The sequence below is a fragment of the Crinia signifera genome, chromosome 8 (genome assembly GCF_055691185.1).
Source record: "Crinia signifera chromosome 8, ASM5569118v1, whole genome shotgun sequence".
In the NCBI taxonomy this organism is placed as follows: domain Eukaryota; kingdom Metazoa; phylum Chordata; class Amphibia; order Anura; family Myobatrachidae; genus Crinia; species Crinia signifera.
Window position 1 is genome coordinate 37,210,099 of NC_139224.1, and position 25,450 is coordinate 37,235,548.

Sequence of the window (25,450 nt, forward strand, 5' to 3'; positions counted from 1 at the left end):
AGTGGCATACTATGCAACTGCTGACCATCAATGTTTTTACCTATCGTTGGTCATCCATTTTCTTTGACTGATTGGCCTGTGGGCCAATCAAAACATGGGGGCAGGGCTTCATGGGTGTCAAGGGCAGAGCTATGCTCTGTGTCACGGACCCTTGGGGGAAAAAAGAAAAAACGTTGTTTATGCTTGACATCGATGGAGGGAAACCATCTGGTTTTCCCCCCTTGATGGCAAAACTATTCTACATCGACCATAAACCATTGATGATTTTAAATCATTGATGGTTGATGGCCATCCCTAATTTATAGTGCAAATAGAGGGGTGCATTTCTGCATTACATAACCCTGCCATAAATCACATTTTTATAGACTACGTATTTTTCTTTGGTCAAGAACACATAACAAAAGTTAATGAAAGCAAAAGTAACACATATCGCTTCCCACAAACACTAAAAACTATAAAACAGGGAATTTCAAAAGTTTGTATAAAAATATCAAGAATGCGTTATACGTGACACAACAATGGCCTTATTTATTTCCAAACAAACCTATGTAAATAGAGAAATTAAGTGTTTGTCTTCACAAAAATACATCCGATAAAGTTGGTGTAAGTAATAATCTGGGAGTTAGGATCTTGGCCCACAAAGATATTCTAGCAGTATCCTAACGAGCATTAATCAGTATGCACAAAGCGCAGTCTACGCTATAGAGATGCAAATTGTGAGGTTCTGCAGAGAGCCATGTTGTACACTCAGTACACACAGAATGAGGTCTAAGCTGCCACAGCATGAGATGATGAATTAAATGGACTTTACATTATAAACTGTGTGTCCAACAACAGGAGACCAAGCACAGGGAGCAATACAAATCAGTTATTCACAAATGTATCCGATTGCTCACTGTGACCCTTTGATAAAACATATCGGAAGCTGCAATTCTAGAATACAGATCGCCATTGGTTTACAGTACTTGATCTGAGCACTTTCTCACTGTCCAGTGTGATACAAGATCATTTTCTCCCCAGCTGCCATACAGCAGCCACATTAATATTTAGAGATAAGTACAGTTATCAGCCCACAGGTTTCCTTAAAATATCCAGACCCCTTTTTTTTACCAGCACCTACAATATTTGTTTTCCTTTCTTTTAAATACAATGGGTGAGATTTAATAGGATTTAATAGGATGAGAGATTCAGAAAGTGAGAGATTTGGGAAGAAATCTCCTGTTTTTTTAAAGCGGCAATCATTTACACAGCAAAACCAATTTGATTTTGAAGTTGAAATGATAAAAAAAACTGGAGATTTCTTCCCAAATCTCTCACTTTCAGAATCTCTCATCCGTTTAAATCTCACCCCACATGTTTTTAACAATGCAAAATGCTGAATCTCTCGCATCCAATGGCTGGCTTTGATAAATCTAATGCAAATTAGGAACAATCATTTTTGTTTGTAAGTGATGTTATTCTAGACTTCATAGATTAGTTTCCATAAATAGTTTCAATAAATCTATGTCAATCAATAGACTTGGCTGTGTTTTGTATTTATTTATAAAGCGGCGCCGGCATTTTTAGCAGATATATTTTGAGGATCGCTCACAGCAAGATTTGCACTCGAAGGGCGGTATTCAGTGCCACCGGGAGGGGGTTTCTGCTCCGAGGGTGGCTTGTTTTCGTCGAGGATCCCAGAAAACAAGTCATCCTCGCCATCTAACCCCCCTCGCCGGCCGCTCACCTTATACTATGTTCCGGGGGAATCCTCGCCTCAGAGGATAGCAAGGTTCGCCGCTAATGCAGCAAGCCCACTGCATATAGCGGCGACCCTCGCCATTTTGACGGCCGCACTCCGCCGTTTCCACCCCTCTGGAAAAACCCAGCGAGGTGGAAAGGCGAGTGCAGGGGCGACAGTTGAGTACTGACCCGGGAGCTCTGACAGCTACCTATCGGCACTGCTCGCCGTCACAGCTTCGCCAAAAGGCATTGAATATACCCCAAAGGGTTAATGTTGTTTTTCTGTTATTACCTGGTATTGTTTTATTACTGTTTTGTTCCCAATTGCAAAGCACAATGGAATATGCTGGCACTATAGAAGAAAATAAAGCATATAGAACATAAATCTATTTCTTTACATACCTCTGCAAGCTTCCAGAGTATGGAAGAAAGGGGGGTGTTAGTCATCAAGTCTGTAACTCCTCAGTTATATCATAGTCTATGTCCAAGTTGCCTAATAACTGGATTTATCATACTGTACATCGCTTGCATGTGAGGGAACTTACCAACATCTGAGTGACAGAAATGCTCCTGTGGATGAGCACGTAAACAGCTGCACGCCTCTGTCAGCTCCTTCAGGGTGAAAAGGAAGAGAGCGCCAAATAGTAACGTGTGTATAAAAGGATTCATGCTGGGTTATAACATGCAGCAAGTGGTTCCCTTCAGGAGCTGCAGAAAATCAGGGTATGTGCTCTCCGTCCCTCTGATAAGCACAGGAAACGTTCAGGCAGAGGACAGGCTTGTGATTTCTTATTTCAGTGGCACGGATTCCCCTTATTTATGGAAGCACATCAGTAGCCCCTCCTTCTCAACACAGCACAACACCAATCGCAGGGGGGCAATCAACCGTGGCAGTTTTATTGCACATAAGCTGTCACTCATACATTACTTCTTATGATTCTCCCCATGTAGTGCGTGTCAGATATTATTTACATGAGGCGTTTTCTCAGCATTATAGCACTGTGATTATTTACTTTATGTCGTTATAGAGTCTGTCTCTCTCTTAAGCTTCAAAAAGTGGAGAGTGATAAACAACCAGCCAATCAGCTCCTAACTGCCAGGCTGGGTTACAGGCTGGGTTTGAAAAATGACAGGTTGGAGCTGATTGTTAATCACTCTCCACTTTATCACGTTTTGTAGCTTGATACATCTGGTCCTATATGTTACCGAGTTTGTTTGTAATTGTTGTTTTTTATTATTTTTATTATTACTACAGCATTTATAGTAACAGCTGCGTATTACTTTTGTTCAATTATGTATTTGTGTCTACATTGTGCCACAGAAGATGCACTAACTAAAGGCGGTCAGTCTTACCAAAGGTACCATCATTGCTGGTGAGAACAAAGATGTTGTTGGCAGCAACAATTTGTTGTATAGGGTGACACGGAATCTCTTATATATTTAGCCACGTCTGTCAATCTGTGACTGTGTGTATGACGCTGTGCGGAGTCATGGGCGGGGTCATAGGCTAATAGCCTATCAGCACCTCTTTCACTCTGCCCACACGCAGACACAGAGTGACAGAGAGCCACCATAGTGCTGCCAGGAATTGTTCCGGATGCCATCTTCCAGCATCCCCCTAACTAGCCTGCAGTGGCTGGGGATGAATGTGCACCCCCCCCACACACACACACACACACACACACTAACCCCCCTGATGGAGCAAATGTTTTAGCAGGGGTTTTTTAGCATCCTGATCATAGCTCTGCCCACTTTTGGGATTTAGGCTCCTCCCACTTGCAGAATTTTGCCATGACTCACACGCCACCCTGTACTGTAGTGGGAGAGCCAGGGCATGACTGGAGAAGTGGAAACAGAGCGTTTACAGGTTAAGACTGCGGAGCCCCTTACAACAGTGGGAAGAGTGCCCGTAGGGTGTGATTAATCACCTAGTAAGACAATAATAGGTTATTTGACATTTATATAAATCTGGCTCTTACTACATCCAAAACCCTCAATATGGAATCTCTAACCAGCAGTGTCTCAAACAAACATTAAAACTCCTTGAAGAAGGCTCCCCTGAGCAGAAATGCATTGGAGCGACATCCACTAAGCATCACCCAGAATCAGGCTCCCCTGCACCTGCAAGCCTGGAAGAACGAGAGGCTGCACAAAACCCTAGCCGCAAGGGTACATAGGGTACACAGATAAACTGGGGGAGCCGGACGGCTCCCCGACAGTCCAGATTCCGACAGTCATTACTCTGACGTCGGAATCCACGACCCCCATAGAGGGAGAATAAAATAGGTGGCGCAAGGGGCTTCATTGCGCTCCCCCGCTGTGCAGTCGGGATTCCGACGTCGGAGAACAGACTATCGAAATCCCGACTGTCGGTGTGTCATACCACACCCAAACTGGGACACATAAGGACAGAGCGCAGTACTAAACCAAAATCCTATATATGTTCAAACAAACATTAGCTATGCGGGGGGGGGGGGGTGTTTGTATTGATGATTGTAATAAAAGTTTACTATTTGGTAGCACAACAAAAGTGTTTGAAATCAGTATATCATGCTCACCTGCCGCCCGCATTATAATGCTTCATTGGGCACAGCTGTGTCACTTTCTACTCTACTTCTGATTTGCAGCCACCAAGGTTCCATTCTAACCTTCAGTAGAAAGGAGAAGGAAAGTAGGGGTGTAGAATGGAGAAGTGGTAGGAGAAGGTGATGGGCATGAGAAAAATGGGTTGTTGTGAGGAACACAGGGGGAGGGGGGGCATAAGGGTGAATAGTAAAGATACTGTAAAGCAGTCTATGGGCGAATCACCACGTGACTTTGGATAGCTGCATAAGTAGGTCTTTACTACCTGCAGGTCATACTGAACAGTGTCTGCAACAGTGCTTCCTGCAAAATACAAATCAAACAAAATAATCAACAAACAGAACAATAACCAAGGATGTTGGATACCAGGAAAAGAATAAACATAAACTGAAAAAATGGAAGATTAAGGGGGTAATCAATGCAGGGTCACAACTGTCGTGCTGGCCAGACAGCCGTGACCCTGTCCCGTTCTCAGCCGGCTCAACACTGATTTGGCAGGCGGGATTCAATGTCCCGTCGGCCGAGCGCCAAGAAGGGGGCGTGGCCGCGAGTAGTGGACGCAAATCGTCGAGCTGCGGCCACGAGCTCAACAATTCCTAGCCGTTCTCGGCAGAACATTCAGACTGCTTGTTAAGTCGGGGATCCCTGTTCAATGCTGTCGGGGAAGATAGCATTGAATAGGGCCCCGCCGCTATTTCCTCCGTCGGGAATAGCGTCAGGAGATTGAATACCCCCCTAAGTCAAATCTGGAATATTGGACTAGACCTGGAAATTCTACCAGATCTGGTGACAAAGACAGAGGCTAGTGGTGTGGTTGGTGTTTGAATAGGCTCATTATTGGCATACAGTACCTATCAACTGTCCCAATTTTTCACAGAAAAGGCTTGTTTCCCTGTAACTGTCCTGCTGTCCTACCCAGGCCACAGTGTCCCATAATGTGGGGAAAATTAAAAAGCCACCTGTCCCTCACAACTCTGTAAGCAAGCTAGCAGAGCCTGCACCCATAGCAACAAAATAATGGGAGGCATTGCTGGTAATAATTGTTTTGTGCAAAGCCACACCGCCCTTTGCGATGGCCGTGACTCAGGGACCCCGACTAGATAACGATGGGTGTTCTGGCACCATCCGCTGATGTCAAGTGAGGTAGCCTGTGCTCATAACAAATATTTTCAGATTTCACCACATAGCTATTGAGCCTTGGAAGATTTTAGCACTGTCCAGACTGCCAAACTCAACAGGTATCTGGATCTAAATGGTTTGCCAAGGAGACAATGATCTTAAGTGACAAAAGTTTTTTTTCATGAGTGGCTTTGAGCTGCAACCTAGAGTTCTGCAGAGCATCTTTCAAGTTGGTCCCTACTTGGGTCTAGGTTTGGATTTGCTGGTGGGAATGATTGTGCGGGTCCACCTGGACAGGTGGTAATGAACAGGAAATGGAAGTTCATTTTTCAAGTATCTGAGTATTTCTCAAATTCAAAACTATCTCTATAACATTTGTTTAGCAGGTGCTTCCCAGAATGTTCTGCCCTTTCTGCTAGTCCATTGGATTCTGGATTACGAGAACTACAGATGGAGCCCCGTGGCAACCGAGCTGCCGCCTCCCCCGTCGCCACCGCTGGTCCCCCTCGCCGGTCCCCCTCGTCGCCCCAACCCCCCCCCCCCCCCTATCCCTGCCCATCTCCCTGAAGCGGAGACGGCCAGGAAGACGCTGCCCAGCTGCCGTGAGACTGGGACGTGCGTGCACACGAGCGACCCAGTCTCCCTCCACCGGCGCTCGCCAGAGGAGAGGATCTGGTGGGTGCCGGGATTGAAAGAGGCACTAGAAAGTGCAGTGTAAGGTCATTTGTAGTGTTCATGGGAATGACGACTGGCACAATTCACACTGGAGGTCATTCAGGTTTATTCTCACCGCTGCGAATTAGCAACAGTGAGCAATGTTTTTCGACTGCGCATTCACATGTATGGTGCAAGCAGGCGTGGCAAATTACTTATTCTCCAGCCCGTTCGCACCTAGCAGTGCAGGTGGGGGGCGTAGGGCAGCGGCAAGGGGTCACACTCATGGAATCGCCAAATGCACCCATGACGCGGGTGGAGGGGACAGGCAGCTGACATCAGCAGGTGTCAGCTTCCCGTCCGCTTCCCATGCAGGGAGCCAGCAGATCTAAGACACCAGAGAGAGTCTTAGATCTGCGAACACTGTACAAATCATTCAATGGTCGGCGACCATCTAAATTATTTTAACCCGCACGCTAGCTGTGATGGATGTTTATGCAAAACATCCATTCGCTTGCGTGCGGGAGGCTGTTTGTCCTGGGCGGGGGCGGCAATTATTCCTTCTCATGTAATAAAAGTATAAAAGGCATATAATTATTCCATTCATACTGTATCTTATCTTTTAATGATTGACCCAGATATCCTTTTAAAATACTTTATGACCCCTCCAAAACAGATGAGCAGCAACAATTTGGGAAGCATGTACTGTACGTGCTCTGTTGATATTGGCATGATGTATTTCTATAAGACCACTTTTTTTTTTTTGAACCCTTCAAATTATTCTTGAATGTTTTGCTAATCATTTACACTTGTTGTCGGACCGCCTTGCCCAAATAGTTTTTTACTGCTCCAAGTACAGGGCAGGCAGCTGCCCACCCCCAGAAGGCAGGAAGCTGCCCCCGTTCCCATCGGGATGCCTAGCGTGTTCTTGGCACACCCAGAATTTTCATGGGTATGCCCAGGAAACACTGCGAATGCCCCCAGTACGCCTCATGCACCCCTCCCCGTAGAATATGTTGAACATGCGCATATTCGCTTATGTGCATGCACAGATCTTCAACTTCGGTCTCCGTTGCGAATTTGCAACGGACCAATTAAATCAGAATGACACCCCTTGTGGCCAAAAATGGCTTTTCTGTTGATTTGCGATTATCTGTGACATTTGTTACAGGACAGTAAGTTTGTTTAACCCCTTACATTGAAAGGATCAGCTAGCATTATGTCCAACTGTTTGAAAACATAAGTTATATCGCTGTATTCCTATTGAAATGTAAATGAGCATTTACCGTGTACTGCGACAACTCCTGTGGGGACGAGACAAGCATCTTGCCTTTTTAATTTGACATCTTTGTTCTTTTCATATACAGTAAAGGGTACTCTTTACCTAGAAGGGCGCCCACGATTTTGATCGTGGGCATCGTTAGGAAAAAAAAATTGCTTCGGTCGCATAGCATGCGACCAAAAAATCGCATGCGATGCGACCGACGCGATGCCCGCGATTTCCCATAGGGAACAATGTTAAATGTCCCAATTGACCCGATTTTCCTGTTCAATTTCCCAATTGACCCGATTTTCCATAGGAAACAATGTTAAATGGCCCACAGAGCCCAAATAGGCACCCTGAAGTGTGAAATGGCCCCCACAATTGTTAACACCACCCCACGATCAGCGTCAACCCGAAGAGTGGCGAGCGCCGTCCTACGACCTTTTCATACCCCCACTATCCACGTCGGCATGGAGTTGAGAATAGAAAGTGTGGCGAGCGCAGCGAGGCGAGCGGACGCGGACACCTGTGAAGCCCGCGAGGGGACGCGTATACCTGTGAAGGTGTCCGCGTCCCCTCGCGGGGCTCGCTGCGCTCGCCACGCTTCGGGCTCGGTGGCTCGCTGCGCTCGCCACACTTTCTATTCTCAACTCCACGCCGACGTGGATAGTGGGGGTATAAAAAGGTCGTAGGACGCGTACCACTGCGCTCGCCACTCTTCGGGTTGGCGTTGATCGTGGGGTGGCGTTAACAATTGTGGGGGCCATTTCACACTTCAGGGTGCCTATTTGGCCTCTGTGGGCCATTTAACATTGTTTCCTATGGAAAATCGGGTCAATTGAGACATTGAACAGGAAAATCGGGTCAATTGGGACATTTAACATTGTTCCCTATGGGAAATCGCGGGCATCACGTCGGTCGCATCGCATGCGATTTTTTAGTGCATGCAATGCCCGCGATGGGCGCCCTTCTAGGTAAAGAGTACCCAGTAAAGTGCAAATAATGTGTCAATTGTATATGTTGGAGAATTAACTCAAGGAGTTACACATGAGAAGGTCGACATGGGCTAGGTAGAGCCGAGTGTTGACACAGTCGGCATGGACACCGTATCGGACCTAGTGACGATTAGAATCACTTTCCCTTGGGAAGCCAGTACTGGAGTTCTGGTGTAATCATGATGATGACGACAAGCTTTCTTCTGATTAGCTGTTTGTATATTGACCCATAAAGCTATTAGTACTATTGGCCTAATGTTTATATTCTATGATGCTGGGACAGATATAATAAGCCTTGGAACGTGATACAGTGAAAAAGGGATAAAGAACCAATCAATCTGCTCCTGTCACTTTTCAAACACAGCCAGTAACATGACAGTTAGAAACTGATGGGAAGGTACTTTATCTCAGTCACTTTATCACTCTCTAAGGCATAAGACATCTGCCCAGTTATGTCTATTCTAATTATTGATATGACAGTTCTGTTTGGACTGGTGTTTTTTATAGATTTGTCAACATGTCTACATTTGTATACATGACATTGTATTATATTGTGTACATCAGGGGTAATGCAACTTTCACATGCATTATTGGTACTGAGAAGCCGCATGTCCGTACTATAGTTGGGCACAGGTCTATGCTCCTGATATATATCTGACACAGGAAACTTGCTGTTTTTTGTTAAAATAATCTTAAAATGCTGTATATCCTCAACGTACGCAAAACGCATCGAACGCTAAATGAGGCAGAATTTGCACATACTCTGCAATGTTTAATAATTAGAATGTTCTTTAAAGTTTTCAATAAATGGCTCTTTGGTTGTGTTTCAGCTTGCAATGCCAACATTTCCTGTCGTAGTGAAGATTGGACATGCGCATTCCGGAATGGGAAAGGTACATACAGACTTCTCCCTTGATTCCTCGTTATGACCTGTAGGTGAAGGCTCTTTGGTGCCCATTATTGACATACATCTTGTGCCAACCACTTACTGACCTTAATGGCAATGTTAGCTCAACACCACCTCAAATATGCCATGGTATATTGAGATTTGTGATAATTTATTCTGCATAGTTGTGAACAGAACATCTCTCTGAGATGAAATTATATAAAGGGGCCGATTATTAAATAATAAATTAGACCTGGTATATGTTGGGACACCCCAGCCAATCCCCAGCTCCACCTCGACCCACCCTGCTATATTTCTGCAGTGGTCATACTCTCTGGGATCCCTGTCCCGTCTCTGTGGTGGGAGTGGGGTGCTGGTAGAGGGGGTTCCTACCCGCTGTGGCCAGTGCACAGCTCTCACTGCATATGTCAGAACCGGGACAGACCATAGCCGATTATTCTATAGATATCGTGTTTAGTTTTGGTTGGTATAATGTTCCTATAACGTCTGTACTTATTTATAGCCGTGTTGAATTATATCCAATGTTTCATGTTTATCAACAGGTGAAGGTAGAGAACCACTATGATTTCCAAGATATCGCCAGTGTCGTGGCCTTGACGCAGACCTATGCCACCACCGAGCCTTTCATAGACTCTAAATATGACATCAGGATTCAGAAAATAGGAAATAACTACAAAGCTTACATGTAAGTAGACTTCAGGACGGAAGTGCCTTCTCTGCCTATCTCATGCCAGGTTTATGCTGATGTCCGTTGCACTACTATTGGGAGCTTACAAATGTTCCATAAATGTTGCATTTTTGCTAGCTACAGATTAAGCTGCAGAACCACGCCTACTTATACCAGCAGGGCGTGATAAGGAGCGGCACAAGGTGTAAAAGAGGAAACAAATGCGTATCTACAATTATGAATATGTTGCATATGCTTTAGGGGCATGATACAGCATGAGTTGTAATTTTTACTAAATGTAGCAATTATTACAAAAATGGGGGTAGGATGCGGGGTGCCTGCCTAGCAAATGGAAAGGCCCCTCCCCGTGATGTGGTAGCAATATTTTGCAAGCGCTTCGCTACACAGCATCTGTGTGCGCAGATTGCTAAAAATCGATAATTACCAATTCTCAATGATCTGTGGGCCTTGATGAATCGGGCCCATTGTGTGCAGTATTTTTAGAATTTCCCTTCAGACTCTTAAATAAAAGTTGCTGAAGGGGTGATACTGTATTATAGCTGTTGCAGAGGGAGCGATTGACAGCGGTGGAGGTTGGGGCTGGGTGATGCTTCTCAGCCCCACTCTTGCACAGTGAAGTACAATTTCCATTTTTAGAAACTGAATCCCAATAAGGCTTCTGTGTAAATGTACCTTCTTCCAAGTATGATCAGAAGAATGGTGCCAAAGAATATGGAGAGGATTTAGAATCATTGCTAGTCCCTGTGAAGGGTACACATCCAGCAAAGTCACTTTACCCCGACTTGTGTTTCGGACATGCATCGGACCCTTTTATTTTGCCATAAATTATGCACATTCTGAAAACAATGTCAAGTCATTGCTAAAGTTGGAAAATAAGGTGGCCTATATGCTGCTGCTATTAGTAGTAGAGAGATACCTAAGGAGCTATCTCATGTACTGTAGAGATACTGAAGAACTAATGGTATGAAAACAAACGCTCTGAAAGCCATTGAGACAAGGAGCATGAGAAATACCATAGGCAACACATCTAGGAGATTCCAAATGACGATGTTTGTTCTTCAAGTATATTGGTTTTACTTTTCCAGTAATGTTATTGTCACTGTTGTGTTTTGCAGGAGAACCTCTATATCAGGGAACTGGAAGACCAACACTGGCTCTGCAATGTTAGAACAAGTGGCAATGACGGGAAGGTAGGTAGCAGTAGGTACCGCCTTCATATACAGAGATGACTTGGTTGTTAATAATCCATCTTCTTTTCCTGGTTTGAATAAATATATAAATTTGTATTGCCAATAAATAGGGGGAGACAATTACAAATGTATTTTAGATGAAATTGTATTACAACAATCACTCCCACAGTTACTTGTATACGATTTTTATAACTCCGAAAAAAATTCTCATGAACATTGATAGATTTGTGTCATGTATCAGAAGTTACTTACACGCACACGTTTCAATTAGAAAACAAAAGGGGAACTAATTATTTCCTTTCCCCCCATTCCACAGAGGTCTAATGTACAGTCAGGTCCATACATTTTGGGACATTGACACCATTCTCTATCCCTTAAAAAGTGGGAGGCACATAAATAAACTGTTGTAATTCCCTACAACGTTCACCTGATTTGGATGTAAATACCCTCAAATGAAAGCTAAAAGTCTGCAGTTAAGGCACATCTTGATTGGTTAACTTTAAATCCATTGTGGTGGTGCTGTATAGAGCCCAAAATATGAGAATTGTGTCAATATTTATGGACCTGACTGTACATGTTACTGAGTGCTTCCAAATGTGCTATTTGTTATAGATTATAATAGACAAGAAATTACTTGGTCATCATGTACTGCATTGGGTGAGTGAAAACTACTAGCTTTAGACTCTCAGTAGAAGTATGTACAGAGACCCATTGTGTCTCAGTTTTACCAGCTCAATACTGTTTTAGCTAAAGTAATATAGTATTGTATTTAAATGCTTTTCTAGGCTCTCGTTTTCTGATGTCCTCATTTTAGTAGAAGTACCAGCACACTTTCCTACACTCCAGAATGTCCAGGAGACTCCCACATTTTGGGGCGCTCTCCTGGAATCTGAGTAAGTAGAGCAGGCTCCTGGAGGCTACGGTCTTCCTCATTGAAGTGGACTTCATGACATGATTCAGTATAAAGCAAGTTTTAATAGCGCTACCTACTACTGGGAGCATGGGCGGATCTAGACCTTTCATTTAGAGGGCGGGTGGTGTCGGTTTAACAATTAATCCTGACTTACTGTATAGCAGCCACTGGCCAGGCGTCTCAGAGTGCCCAGGCTGATCAACAGCTCAGTACTCAATAAATCTAGACTGTAGCAGACAGCATAATCATTGTAAGATCTTTACACACATTACAATTATTGTATACAATATTGCATCTCATCACATCTCGGTTTTGCAATGAGATCTAGTACAAAAAGTATGTGCAGCACATACTTTTTGTACTAGATCTCATCTCATCGCAAAACTGAGATGCAATGAGATGCGATATTGGGTTCTTGTTTAGTTTCACGGCAGCAGCATCTCAGTCGCAGCAGCATCTGTGTCCCCTTGTGGGGCTCGCTTCGCTCGGCCATGCTACGGGCTCGGTGGCTCGCCATGCTATCTAAAATCAACTCCATGCCAACATGGATAGTGGGGGTATGAACTATTCACGTTGGCATGGACTTTATTTTAGAAAGTTTGCCGAGCGCCAAACCCGGAAGTAGCGGGCGGCCATGCTGCCACCGTGAAACTAAACAAGAACCCGATATTGTATACAATATTGTATACAATAATTGTAACGTGTATGGGCACCTTAACTCCTCATTATGGTCTTCCAGAGAGAACAATTTAAAATTCTGTAACTATGTATAAGTATAGGATTTATCCTGGACCTGACATACAAATTTTCTGGACCAATTAGAATTGTTTACATTTTCTGAGAACCAAAGGCTTCATTGAGGCATTATCTGACTAATATTACTGTATATTAATATACTCCTTGATAACTTCTATAAATGTAGGTTCACATTGTATGGTTTTTTCCCCCCCATCATTATTGTTATTGCTATGACCTTATTGGTAAAGAGTTTTGGAGAAAGCTAGTCAAGACCATGATTGCCTGCTTTTGCAACATCTTCACTCTCAAAGATCCCGAAGCCCTGGAGACTTGATGGTGTGATTTGTGGTGAATTGCATCATCCGGTTCCAGCTGCCTGCCTGCTGCTGCATGACTTTTATCCTTATGGGTCTCCCATACATAGGTGAGGTATGCAAAGTAGACAGGTATGGCCTAGACAGCTATTACTGGGAAAGCTTCGTTTTATAAAGATTAGGCGATTAAGAAACACTATTGTAATGTTAAAAATTTGTTTTCTTCCAGGTATAAGTTTTGGGTTGATACATGTTCAGAAATCTTTGGTGGTCTAGACATCTGTGCTGTTAAAGTTGTACATGGAAAAGATGGAAAGGATTATATTATAGAGGTAAGAATCTTTTACACTAAGAAGCGCTATTGTAAATTCTGAGTCACAAATGTTCCACCGCATTCAAGAAAAATACCCTCCCCCCCAAAAAAGAGCTGGAATGCATGCAAGAATGTAACAATTACAATTTTGATGATATCTTATTGTTGTACTGTCATGGATTTTTATTATATGTCAGAATAAACTGAAGAACTGAAGGCAATGGAAAAACTATGAAACTATATTAGTTCATGCAATGAAGATTACACACTGATTAGCCATAACATTAACACCACTGACTGGTGAAGTGAATAATATTGATTGTCTTGTTATATTGGAAACCAAGGGATGCATATATCTGGCAGTAAGTGAACACTCAGTTGAGGTTAATGTATTGCTTATTATAGAAGTTAATGTTTTGGAAGCCGGAAAAATGGGCAAGCATAAGCATCTAAGCGACTTTCCCAATCATCCAATCCCCGCAGGCTCTTCGCCACCTTCAACTCCTTGCTCTCCCCCCCTCCTCCAGCTCTTCCGTCCTCCATCGTAGCCGCTGATTTTGCTACCTACTTTTCAACCAAAATCTCCTCTCTCAGGACTGCCATCACTGCTGCCATGACCTCACCCTCTCCCTCCTCCCCTCCTACATCTCCACTCCCCTCCTTCCAACCCCTGTCCTCATTTTACCCCACCACTGCTGCTGAAGTCAACTCTATCCTTCAATCCGCTTCTCCCTCCACCTGCCCGCTTGATCCTATCCCCTCCAATATTATCCGTCGTCTCAGTCCATCAGTCTGCTCTCACCTGGCTCACCTCTTTAATCTTTCCCTATCCTCTGGGATCTTCCCTTCCTCCTTCAAACACGCTCTTGTCTCCCCAATTCTCAAAAAAACAAATCTGGACCCCAACTCTCCATCCAACTACAGGCCCATCTCCCTCCTCCCTTTTGCCTCCAAACTCCTAGAACGTCTGACCTATAATCGTCTCCTAAGCCACCTTACTGCTAACTCCATTCTAGACCCCCTCCAATCCGGGTTCCGCCCTTTACATTCCACTGAAACTGCCCTGACCAAAGTCACTAACGATCTACTATCGGCTAAATCCAAAGGCCTCTTCTCTATCCTCATCCAGCTTGATCTGTCGGCTGCCTTTGACACTGTTGACCACCCTCTCCTGCTCAACACCCTCCGCTCCTTTGGCATCACTGGCACGGTCTTCTCCTGGTTCACCTCATACCTCTCCGATCGCTCCTTCTCCGTCTCCACTCCGAGCTCCTCCTCTCCTACTACCCCCCAGCCAGTCGGTGTTCCCCAAGGGTCAGTCCTTGGCCCTCTCCTCTTCTCCCTCTACACCACCTCTCTGGGCACCCTCATCAGCTCCTATGGTTTTCATTACCACCTTTATGCTGATGATACCCTAATCTATCTCTCCTCCCCCGACTTATCCCCATCACTTCTGTCCAAGGTCTCCGAATGCCTCACGGCCATCTCAGCCTGGATGACCCAACGCTTCCTGAAACTAAACATGGCTAAAACTGAACTTCTAATCTTCCATCCCCCGAACATCCCCTCTTCTCCCACTATCTCCATCAGCATTGGTGAAACCGAGATCACGTCCACCGACCAAACGCGCTGCCTTGGTGTCATCATTGACTCCTCCCTCTCTTTCACCCCCCACATTCGTGCTCTCTCACAGTCTTGCCGCTTTCACCTACGCAACATCTCACGCATCAGACCATTCCTCTCCACTGACGCGACCAAAATTCTCATTCACTCTCTTGTCATCTCCCGCCTTGACTACTGCAACATCCTTCTCTCTGGGCTACCTCTCACCCGCCTCGCACCTCTCCAATCCATTCTTAACGCTGCTGCTAGGCTCATCTTCCTCTCCCGCCGCTCTACCTCCGCCTCCCCCCTCTGTTTATCTCTTCACTGGCTCCCCATTCCTTTCCGAGTTCTCTTTAAACTCCTCACCACCACCTACAAGGCTCTCTCCTCCTCCACAGCTCTCTACCTCTCTTCACTGATCTCTATCCACACCCCCTCCCGTCCTCTTCGCTCCGTCGCTGACCGCCGACTGACCTCTCACCTAATCACCTCCTCCCACTCCCGTGTCCAAGATTTCTCTCGCGCTGCCCCCCTGCACTGGAACAACCTCCCGCCACCCATCAGGCTATCCGATTCCCTTACCTCCTTCAAGCGCTCCCTCAAAACCCACTTTTTTCGACTAGCCTATCCCTCCTCCTAACCTCTTTTGATCCTCCTATCCTGCCTCCGTTCCCCTCCGTTCCTACTTATCCTATTGTATTTCGTTCGTCCACCCACCTATTTTTAGAATGTTAACTCTTATGAGCAGGGCCCTCCTTCCTCACGTACTCACCCTACCTCATTACCTCACCTGTGCTCCTGTCCTGTTCTTCCCTTCCTCTACTTCATCTTCGGTCTCCTTGACTATTTTGACACCTACTTCTGAACTGATGCTGATTTTAGTTCTACCAGCTATACCCCTATTTATACTGTATCTTTCTACACACCCTGTACTTTACCTTGTAATTTGTTTTTTTTTTTTTGCTATGTACGGCGCTGCGGACACTTTGTGGCGCCTTATAAATAAACGTACTACTACTACTACTACTACAAGGACCAAATTGGAATGGCTAGACAACTGGGTCAGACCATCCCCAAAACAGCATGTTCCCGGTATGCAGCGGATTGTTCCTATAGGAAAGTGGTCCAAGAAAGGACATTTCTGAACCGGCAACAAGGTCATAGGCACGCAAGGCTCAATGATGCGGTTGGGGTGAAAAGACTAGCCTAGCTGGTCCAATGCCATGTGTCAGAACACACAGTGCATCACAGCTTGTCACAGACAAGTCAGAGTGCCTATACTTGGCCCCTGTACATTACAGAAAGCACTAACAATGAGAACAAGAAACACCAGAACTGGACCATAGATCAATGGAGGAAGGTTGCTTGGTCTGATTTATCACGGTTTCTTTAGGTAATATGGATGGTCACAACTGTGTGTGTCATTTATTTGGGGAAAGAATAGAAACCATGATGCACTGTGGGAATAAAGTAAGCCTGCAGAGACCGCGTGATGCTCTGGGTAATATTCTGCTGGGAGACCTTGGTTTGTAGCATTCATGTGGATGCTAGTTTGACTTCTACCCCCTTAGACCAAGTACACCCCTTCATGGCTACTGTGCCCACTGATGGCAGTGACCTTCTTCAGTGTACTTGGTCTGCGACAAAAGTAGTTCAATTAAAAGTGGCAAGTTTCTTAATGGGGAGTTATGCCTCAAGCAATTGGAAAGGGAGCCCACTCGCAAAGATACATTATTAGATGTAATACTCACAAATGGGGACATATATGTGGGTGAGAACCTAGGATCCAGTGTTGATCAAGCAGTATGGTTCAGAATAAAGACAGGGTCCAACTCATGCATACATATACACAAATACATGTGTTATAGTTTAGGAAAGCTGACTTTGTAGAAATGGGGCTTCATTCATTTATTCATTGGCAGATTGGAAGGAGAGCAGGAGAGGTGAAAAAAAACTAAAAAGTAATGGGAAACGCAACAGCCCTTTGTATCAAAAGGGTTATAAAAAGCACCAGGAAAAGGAAGCCAGTGTGGTTTACATAAGCGGTAAACAATGACAAAGAGGTGTATCTTGCCAGATGGAAGGAAGATAAGAAGGTGATCATGCATGCAAAGACATAAACTGAGGAGAAAATGGCCTAGTCAGTATACGAAGAGGGCATTTTTAAAGTATAATGCCATGTGTCACAAAACACAGCTTGCCACAAACCAGTCAGAGTGCCCATGCTTGGCCCTTGTCCATCGCCAAAAACACGAACAATGAGAACATGAGCATAAGCAGTAGACCATAGCTCAATGGAAGAAGGTTGCCTGGTCTGATGAATCATGATTTGTTTTACATAATATGGATGGACGGGAGTTTGTGTGTGTCATTTATATGGGGAAGAGTCAGGCAGGCAAAAACATAACTGAGGAGAAAATAGTCCGTGGATAAAGGGGCAAAACATTTTTTATGGATATAAGTGAAAGGAGAAAATCATTTGGAAGAATAATAACACTTAAGACAGAGATAGAGGGTTTGGTGGGTGGAGGGTGACAGGGCAATAGCAGATTCTCTAAAAAATTAGTTTTGCTCACTATTCACTACATAAGGAGAAGGGAAGAGACCACCATTGTTGCAAGGACATTTATTAAAATAAGGTAGGAGAAAGTACATTTAGAGAGGAGAAGGTCCTAAAAGAGCTCTCAAAACTGAAAGTGGATAAATCAATGGGGCCAGATGGGTACTAGAAGAGATAAAAAAAAAGAAAAAGGGCTGGTAGCACCATTAACAGAAATGTTCGACCAGTCACTAGCTAGAAGTGCAATTCCAGAGTACTTGAAAGAGCGAATGTAGTACCACTGCACAAGGAAGAAGCAAGTAACTATAGACTAGTAAGCCTTATATCAGTAGTAGGGAAAGTAATATAAGCACTATTAAAAAAAAAGAGTTGTGGGACATCTCAACTCAAGCAACTTGGATTTACTTTGTCATGCCAAACAAGTTGTATTTAAGCTATAATTAAAATAATAGATCAAGGATGCAGGGGTGTAGATGTGGCATATCAAGACTTTTTAGTAAAGCATTTGACATTTTCTCACATCATAGGCTACTAAATAAACTGGAAAGAATGGGATTGGATATAAATCAGTTGTATGGATAAGAACTTTATTGCATGATAGAAACATTTACCTCTTTAAAGTACATTCTATGGAGGTAAATGCTACCAGTGGAGAACCCCAGGGATCTGTACTTGGACCAGTGCTCTTTAATATCTTTGTTGGTGATATTGCAAATGGTATTGGAGGGAAAGAATGCATTTTTGCAATAACATAAGGATTTGCAGAGTAGACACACTGGGAGGGTGAAACAAATGATTGATGATCTACAGTAGGTAAGCTTGAACAATAGGCAAGAACATGACAACTACAGTTTAATACTAATAAATGCAAAATCATGAACTTGGTTTTTATAAGCCAAATGCTAAATAGGATATTAATGGCACAATATTGGAAACTACTGAGAAGGAAAGGGATTTAGAAGTCACTATTTCAAGTGACTTAAAGGCAGTGAAGCAATGCAACAAAGCAATGAGAAAAGCAGGTCAGATTCTTGATTGCATAAGGAGAAGAATCCGTAACAGGAATAACAATACCACTGTAAAAGCCCGTACACACTGGGCGACTTTGAGCTGAAAGCCGTTCAAAACAGCAAGTTTGAGCGGGTTTCATCTTACTGTCACCCAGTGTGTACGGGCTGGCGATGAGCGGTAAACGATGTTGCGCGCTCCTGCATCATCACCAGGAAAACCGTTCATCTGCCAGTATTACCATATTAGCACAGCACTATGAAAAGCCGTCCTATCCCAGCTGATGGTGCCGGCCAGGGGGAAAGCCTCTCAGTGTGTATGCACAGAGCGGCTTTCCCCCCAGCAATTAGGGGTGGTAGAGGCTTAGAGAGTAGTGCAGTGGTTCGCAAACTGTGGGTCTGTTATTTTAGACTCCTCACATCATTTTGTGCCTCCATAGCGCTGCCATGTATGTGCTGTCTGCTGACTACACATGTGATGTGATGACCTTCTGCACCAACTTGCTGGGGTCCGGTCATTATTTTGATTGTCTGGTGGGGTCCCAGATCAAAATAGTTTGAGGATCCCTGGAGTAGAGCAATTTAAACATGCTTGAGATAGGCATACAGTAATTATTACAGTTTTGGGCCCTCACCACCCTTGGGCGCTCTACAAGTGTTTGTACCCAGAGCAAGTGGGGGTGGGCTGAGGGCCACGGCCGTTGTTTTGACGCCTGTCTCCAGGCTGGCAGCGCTTCCGTCCTCTGGGCAAGCTGCAGCAGTGTGTCTTCCATGCCGACGGGGCCCGCCGTGTCTTGCTGCTGGGGGCCGTGCCTGATATTTGGCCGGGGGGCTGCCACGTCGTTATCTTCCTCCATCCTCCGAGCAGGCTGCACCATTCCATGCTGTGCCATTGATGGGGGGCAGCCGCAGCTCACCACTGGGGGCCGCGGCCGTTGTTCTGCCACCTGTCTCCCGGCCAAGGGGGCTGCCGTGCTGGGGGCATCCACTTCCCTCCTCCTTCCCTCCTCTGTCCTTACCTCCGTCCTCACCTGTGACCTCCTCCGGCCGCACAGAGTGGAGCGCCCCTACTTCCCTTCTCTGGGGACGGGGCCGGGGATGGGAGCATAAATATATGTGTTATATACAATGTGCATAGATACTAGAGCATTATACATTTATGGTCTTGTTCTGACATATTCGTTTATTTACAGCATTTTTTGGTGTAATTTAGTCAAATGATTTTATGCTGAGTTTGCGCCTCATTCTGGATTAATACTTATTTATAGATTTAGTACATGTACATCCTTGTTACAGTATTACTGGAATGTGTCTGAACCTTGTCATTAGGAATGTAGTTGAATATATAAGTCACTGCTTAAATTTCAATAAGACCCCTTAATTATATAATATGTATCAGTCCTACTGTAGAATGTGGAAGTGAATGTACGGGAGAATACAGGAATCCCAGTGCCTGACAAAATAATGGGCAACTGGGATTTTGTATTACATAATTTTGTAGCTACTGTATTGGAATCCCAATGTAGCAATATAATATGGAAGAGACCGGTGAGTTATACTCATGAATCTAAACATTTTTTTCCAGGAGCTGTTAAGGTAATTTTGAGCTGAATGCCGCTCAGTTTTACAGCTCAAAAGTTGCCCAGTGTGTACGGGCCAGCGATGAGCAGCGAGCACTGATGCGCACTCCCACTTCATCGCTGCTCATCTGCTGGTATTACAACATTCAAATTCTCTGGACCGCTGCTTAGCCATTGCAGCTTGTTATTAAAGTGGGGATGGAGTGCATTGAGCCGCACACTTAGGGTCCCTGTGCAATGTTTGACGACCAGTTTTCTAAACCACTACTAGCCCCAGTGAGGGTTAAATGATTTCACTTTTACCCACTCATTTATCTTCTCATACTACGTTGTTGCTAAATCCTGCAGCTCCTGCAATCACAGTAAAGGTGACCACACACCGTGCGATGATCCCACCCGTTATAGGCTGGATCACATTGCATTGCATGCGTTTTGCATTTGATTTACGTGCGATGCGATCCGCGGGCAGTACAAAAAGTATGTGCAGCACATACTTTTTGTACTGTGCGATGCGATGCCCGCTATCTACATTAGATGTGCACTATAGTCATTGCTGCCCTGTCTATCTGAGTTTCGATTTGTGCTGTGACGGGAGCGCGCATCAGGATCGCAAGGTAAAAAACCTGTGCGATCTGCCTACGATCTGCATGCGATTTTGACTATATAGTCAAAATCTCATGCTGGATTGTACCGTGTGTACACTGCATTACAGTAATAAATTAAACATTTTGGCCAATTATTTATTTCCAGACATGGATATAAATAGTCTTTATTTCTAATAAAAGCCTTTTTTTTTACACCCACTATACATCTTTATTTTTCTAATTAAAAAGTATTTACTTCAATTTATGTTGACCTCTACATAGAAATAGCAAGCCGGACGATTTACTCACAAATTAGAGGTTTCCTGCAGCCGTTCAGACATTCCACATCATAACCGCCTCGTATTGTTGTCGTTACAAAGAACAGTTTATTTAAACATACACTTAATGTTCTAAATATCAGAGAAAGCACTGTTACATAACCTCATTACTGGCGTCATGTAAAATTAGAATTTGATTTTAAAGTTAGAAGCTTCAAATATAGTTCAAACATATATTTCATAATAACTAAAATGTTTAACATAGACAGCCAGCTATTTAGACATAGCAACAAGCCACTTTCTTAATAAAACATCCTTTTTATATGATGGCTTTAACTACTTTTCTTTTAGAAGCATGAAAGGAATAGTGGAATGTATGTTTTCTAAACTAACTCATTAGCCTGGTCGTCTGGTATTTTGCAGCACTTTACTAAGTTAGAAGAGCAATAGAGCATTGGTCAATATTATTTTAATTATTTCTTTATATGTCATTTTTTAAGCAAAATCAGCATACAAATAGGAAAAAAAATAATCGATCCAGGTGGTACAATCACTAACCATAATATAATATACTGTATCAAACAAAATAGTTAAAATGGGGGGGTATTGAATGTGGGATTCCAAAAGTCGGAATCCCGGGCCTTTTTCAGCCAGCTCGACAGGCGGAATTGAATGTTCTGCCTGTTGACTGTAAAAAAAGGTGACGTGGTAGCGAAAATGACTGCGGATTGTCGAGAAACAGCCTTGAATTCGACAAACCATAGCCGTTTCCGACAAAACAGATCTGTTCTAAAATCCGCCTTCAATGCTGTCAGAAATGGTAGCATTGAATAGGTGACGGGTGCTATTTGCACTGTTGGAAATACTGCCAACATTGAATATCCCCCTTAGTCTCTACCTGCAATCTCTGTCTTCACAGCTCCCTCTCTCCATTTTCCAGCAAGTTTGAAATAGATCATTTTGCTTTCACTTTCTGTTAAGGAGTAATTTGGTCCGTCGAGTGTCTTCTAGTGGTCACTGGTGGTACTTCATGTAATAGAGGCAAGGAGTATTTCGCTTTTAGGTGAAATGTAATAGGGTGAGAGTCAGATATTTGGTAAGACATCTCCAGTTTTTTTTTAAAGCGGCAATCATTTACAGTTTGATTGCCGCTTTAAACAAAACTGGACATTTTCTTAGCAAATCTCTCACTTTCTGACTCTCTCACCCTATTACATTCCACCCTTTATATCTCTAGATAAATAATTTTGGCCTTACAATATAGGGACTATACTTAAACCTAAAACAATGAAAACATGCCAAACAATAACAATAACTATAAAAAATTCCCTTATCTTGCGCTACGTACAACAGATGGAGCTGAACCTCTAGATAGACATTATAGCTGGGTGATAAAGTATAAGAAAATCCAGAAGAGGAAAACTACACTGTACTTGGCCGTGAAATCGGGTAAATACAATAAAAAAAAATAATCTAGCTTTATACCACCAGTGTTTGAGAAGAAGGCATACAAGCAGCCTTAACGAGACAGAAATCTTAACATAGAAACATAGAATTTGACGGCAGATAAGAACCATTTGGCCCATCTAGTCTGCCCCTTTTTTACCCTTCAGGTAATCGCAACACTTTTTAATCCTTATTTCTTTGTAAGGATATTCAGATGCCTATCCCAAGCTTGTTTAAATGGTTCTACTGTCTTAGCCTCTACCACCTCGATGGGAGGCTATTCCACTTATCCACTACCCTTTCTGTGAAGTAAATCTTTCTAACATTTCCCCTGAACCTACCTCCCTCCAGTTTCAGTGCATGTCCTTGTGTTGTATTACTTATTTTCCTTTGAAGAAAATGTCCCTCCTGTACTGTGTTAAAACCCTTGATATATTTGAAGATTTCTATCATGTCCCCCCCTTTCCCTTCTCTGCTCCAAACTATACATGTTAAGATCTTAACTTATCCAGGTTAATTTTGTGGTGTAGGCCATGCACCATTTTAGTTGCCCTTCTTTGTACACTCTCCAATGTATCTATATCCTTCTGAAGATATGGTCTCCAGATGAGGCCGTACCAATGACCTATAAAGTGGCATTATTATGTCTTTTTTTCCGCTACTGATTCCTCTCCTTATGCAACCAAGCATCTGGTTAGGCTTCCTCATTGCTTTGCTATATTGCTTTCCTGCCTTTAAGTCACTTGAAATAGTGACTCCTAGATCTCTTTCCTCCTCAGTAGTTTCCATTATAGTACCCTTGATACTATATTGAGCCTTTGGGTTTTTGAGTCCCAAGTGCATAATTTAGCATTTTTTACACATATCACCCCAGGTGGCAATATAAGCTAAAATACTGTGGTTTCCAACTCCCTGTCCACAAGAACCCAAACAGGTCATGTTTTATGGCGTTCTGTCTGTGGAAAAAGGTGGGATAATTACTGACATAGAAATCTGTGCAAGATGAAAGAAATCAACAGTACCTGTAATAGTGGAAGGAGCAGTAATTCTAGTTCTATCAGAAAACCCAGAAAATAGAGTACTGCTACAAATTGTTGTATAATTTGTTGTCTTATGTACCATGACAGGGTCAGCAGGAACATGCACTAAAGTATATGGACAAAAGTATTTGGCCATCCCTGTTCCTTATTGAATTCAAGTGTTTCAATCAGACCCTTTGCCACAGGTGGATAAAACCAAGCACATACAGTAGCTATGCAGTCTCCATTTGCAAACATCTGTAATACAAAAGGGGTCAGTTTGAATAGCTCAGTGACTTCAAGCGTGTTACTGTGATATGATGCCACCTATGCAGTAAGACTGTTCTTGAAATTTCATCCCTGCTGGACATTCCACGTCAACTGTAATTGATACAGGTTGAGTATCCCGTATCCAAAATGCTCGGGACCAGGAGAATTTTGGATAACGGATTATTCCGTATTTCGGAATATTTTAATATTTCAATGATGTATTTTGAAGTATCTTGCATTTATGCTGTATAAACACATAATATACACACAAATATATTTTATTACCACATAAAATACACACAAATATATTTTAATTGTTCAAAAAACAAGGTTTCAAAACGTGAAACAAAATGTGTGTACTATCTCAGCACTGAATTTGAATGCCAAGCAATCATTGTCTTGCACATATATAGTGCCAGTTACATATCATGTCCCCAGTGATGCTGTTACAAATGTCCCCAGTGAGTTTTTAGCAAAAAAAAAAAAATGTTTCTGGAATGTCCGTATTTCGGAATAATTCGGATAACGGATATTCGGATAGGGGATACTCGACCTGTATTATTAGAGAGTGGTTAGGAATAACATCAACTCAGACACAAAGCAGAAGACCACGTAATATCACTGTTAAGGTTCTTTCTAAACTTCCAGTGGCATTAATGTAAGCATAAAAAACTGCATGCAAGCCTCACATGACCAAGTCCAATGCCTAACGTAAGGCGGAGTAGTGTAAAGCACACCAACACTGGACCTTTGGAGAAGTGGAAGCAGGTTCTGTGGAGAGGTGAATCACGCTTTTCTTTTTGGCAGTTAAATGGGAGAATCTGGGTTTGGAGGATGCAGGGAGAACGTTACCTGTCAGACTAAATTATGCCAACTGTGAAGGTTGGCATAATTTCTCAACAACACCAAGCACCTTTGTGATGAACTGGAATGAACATAGCGAGCCAGGCCTTATCGTCCAACGTCAATGCCTGACCTTAATAAATGCTCTACAAAATTAATAGGCACACATTTCCACAAAAACACTCCAAAAACCATGCCCTTCTGCTCAACGGGAGGTTTCTGTGCTCCCTGAGCTTGCCTTAGGACAACTGCCAGGTGTTCTGTCCCAATCAAACTCCCCACCTGCCTTTCAAGAAGAGTGGAAGCTGTTATAGCGGCAAAAAGGGGAACCAACTCCATTTTAAGGTGTATGTATTTTAATACAGTCTCATTACAGTCCCTGATGGTGTAATGGTCAGACGTCCAAATACTTCTGTCCATATAGTGTACCTGGCAAGGATATAGAACAGCAGGGTGTTGCTACAGTTTGTTGAATACAGGCCAGGCATTAGGTGTGGTCAAGTCAAAAGCAAGCATGATTGCAAACACCTATCAGTTGGCTTTCAGATACAAGAGAGAAGGCTTCTGATGCTGGACAAGCTTGCCAGGTGATAGGTTTGAAAGTGGTTAGTGTTCAGGGTTTGGGAACATAAGTCTCTGAAGGAATTGACATTCAGTAAAAGATCCTCTGTGGCCTCTGTTATGTCCTTTAACATTCTGCTAAAAACTGCCTGTCTGTGAATCCTGTGAAGAAGTAAAGCCTTTTTTTGGAATTTCTTCTGGTGTATGTGATCCTTGTCACAGAACATATTTAATGTGAACAAAGTGCAACCAAAGCATCGTCCTAGCAGTAGCCTGGCAGGAGTCACCGGTAACTGA

The 25,450-nt window shown here is 43.5% G+C and overlaps 2 protein-coding genes across 2 annotated transcripts in view; one reads left to right on the forward strand and one right to left on the reverse strand.

Annotated features, from left to right (window-relative positions):
- Window positions 1-2,532, reverse strand: part of TIMP4 (TIMP metallopeptidase inhibitor 4) — a 29,496-nt gene extending 26,964 nt beyond the window's left edge. Inside the window, exon 1 of the mRNA XM_083156163.1 lies at window positions 2,268-2,532. Coding sequence (XP_083012289.1) covers window positions 2,268-2,391 — 124 coding nt within the window. The 5' untranslated portion in view covers window positions 2,392-2,532. The remainder of the gene's footprint in view (window positions 1-2,267) is intronic.
- SYN2 (synapsin II) overlaps window positions 1-25,450 on the forward strand; it is a 283,187-nt gene that overhangs the window by 212,092 nt on the left and 45,645 nt on the right. The window contains exons 6-9 of the mRNA XM_083156164.1: window positions 9,168-9,230; window positions 9,787-9,929; window positions 11,048-11,122; window positions 13,317-13,419. Of these exons, the coding sequence (XP_083012290.1) occupies window positions 9,168-9,230; window positions 9,787-9,929; window positions 11,048-11,122; window positions 13,317-13,419 (384 nt within the window). The remainder of the gene's footprint in view (window positions 1-9,167; window positions 9,231-9,786; window positions 9,930-11,047; window positions 11,123-13,316; window positions 13,420-25,450) is intronic.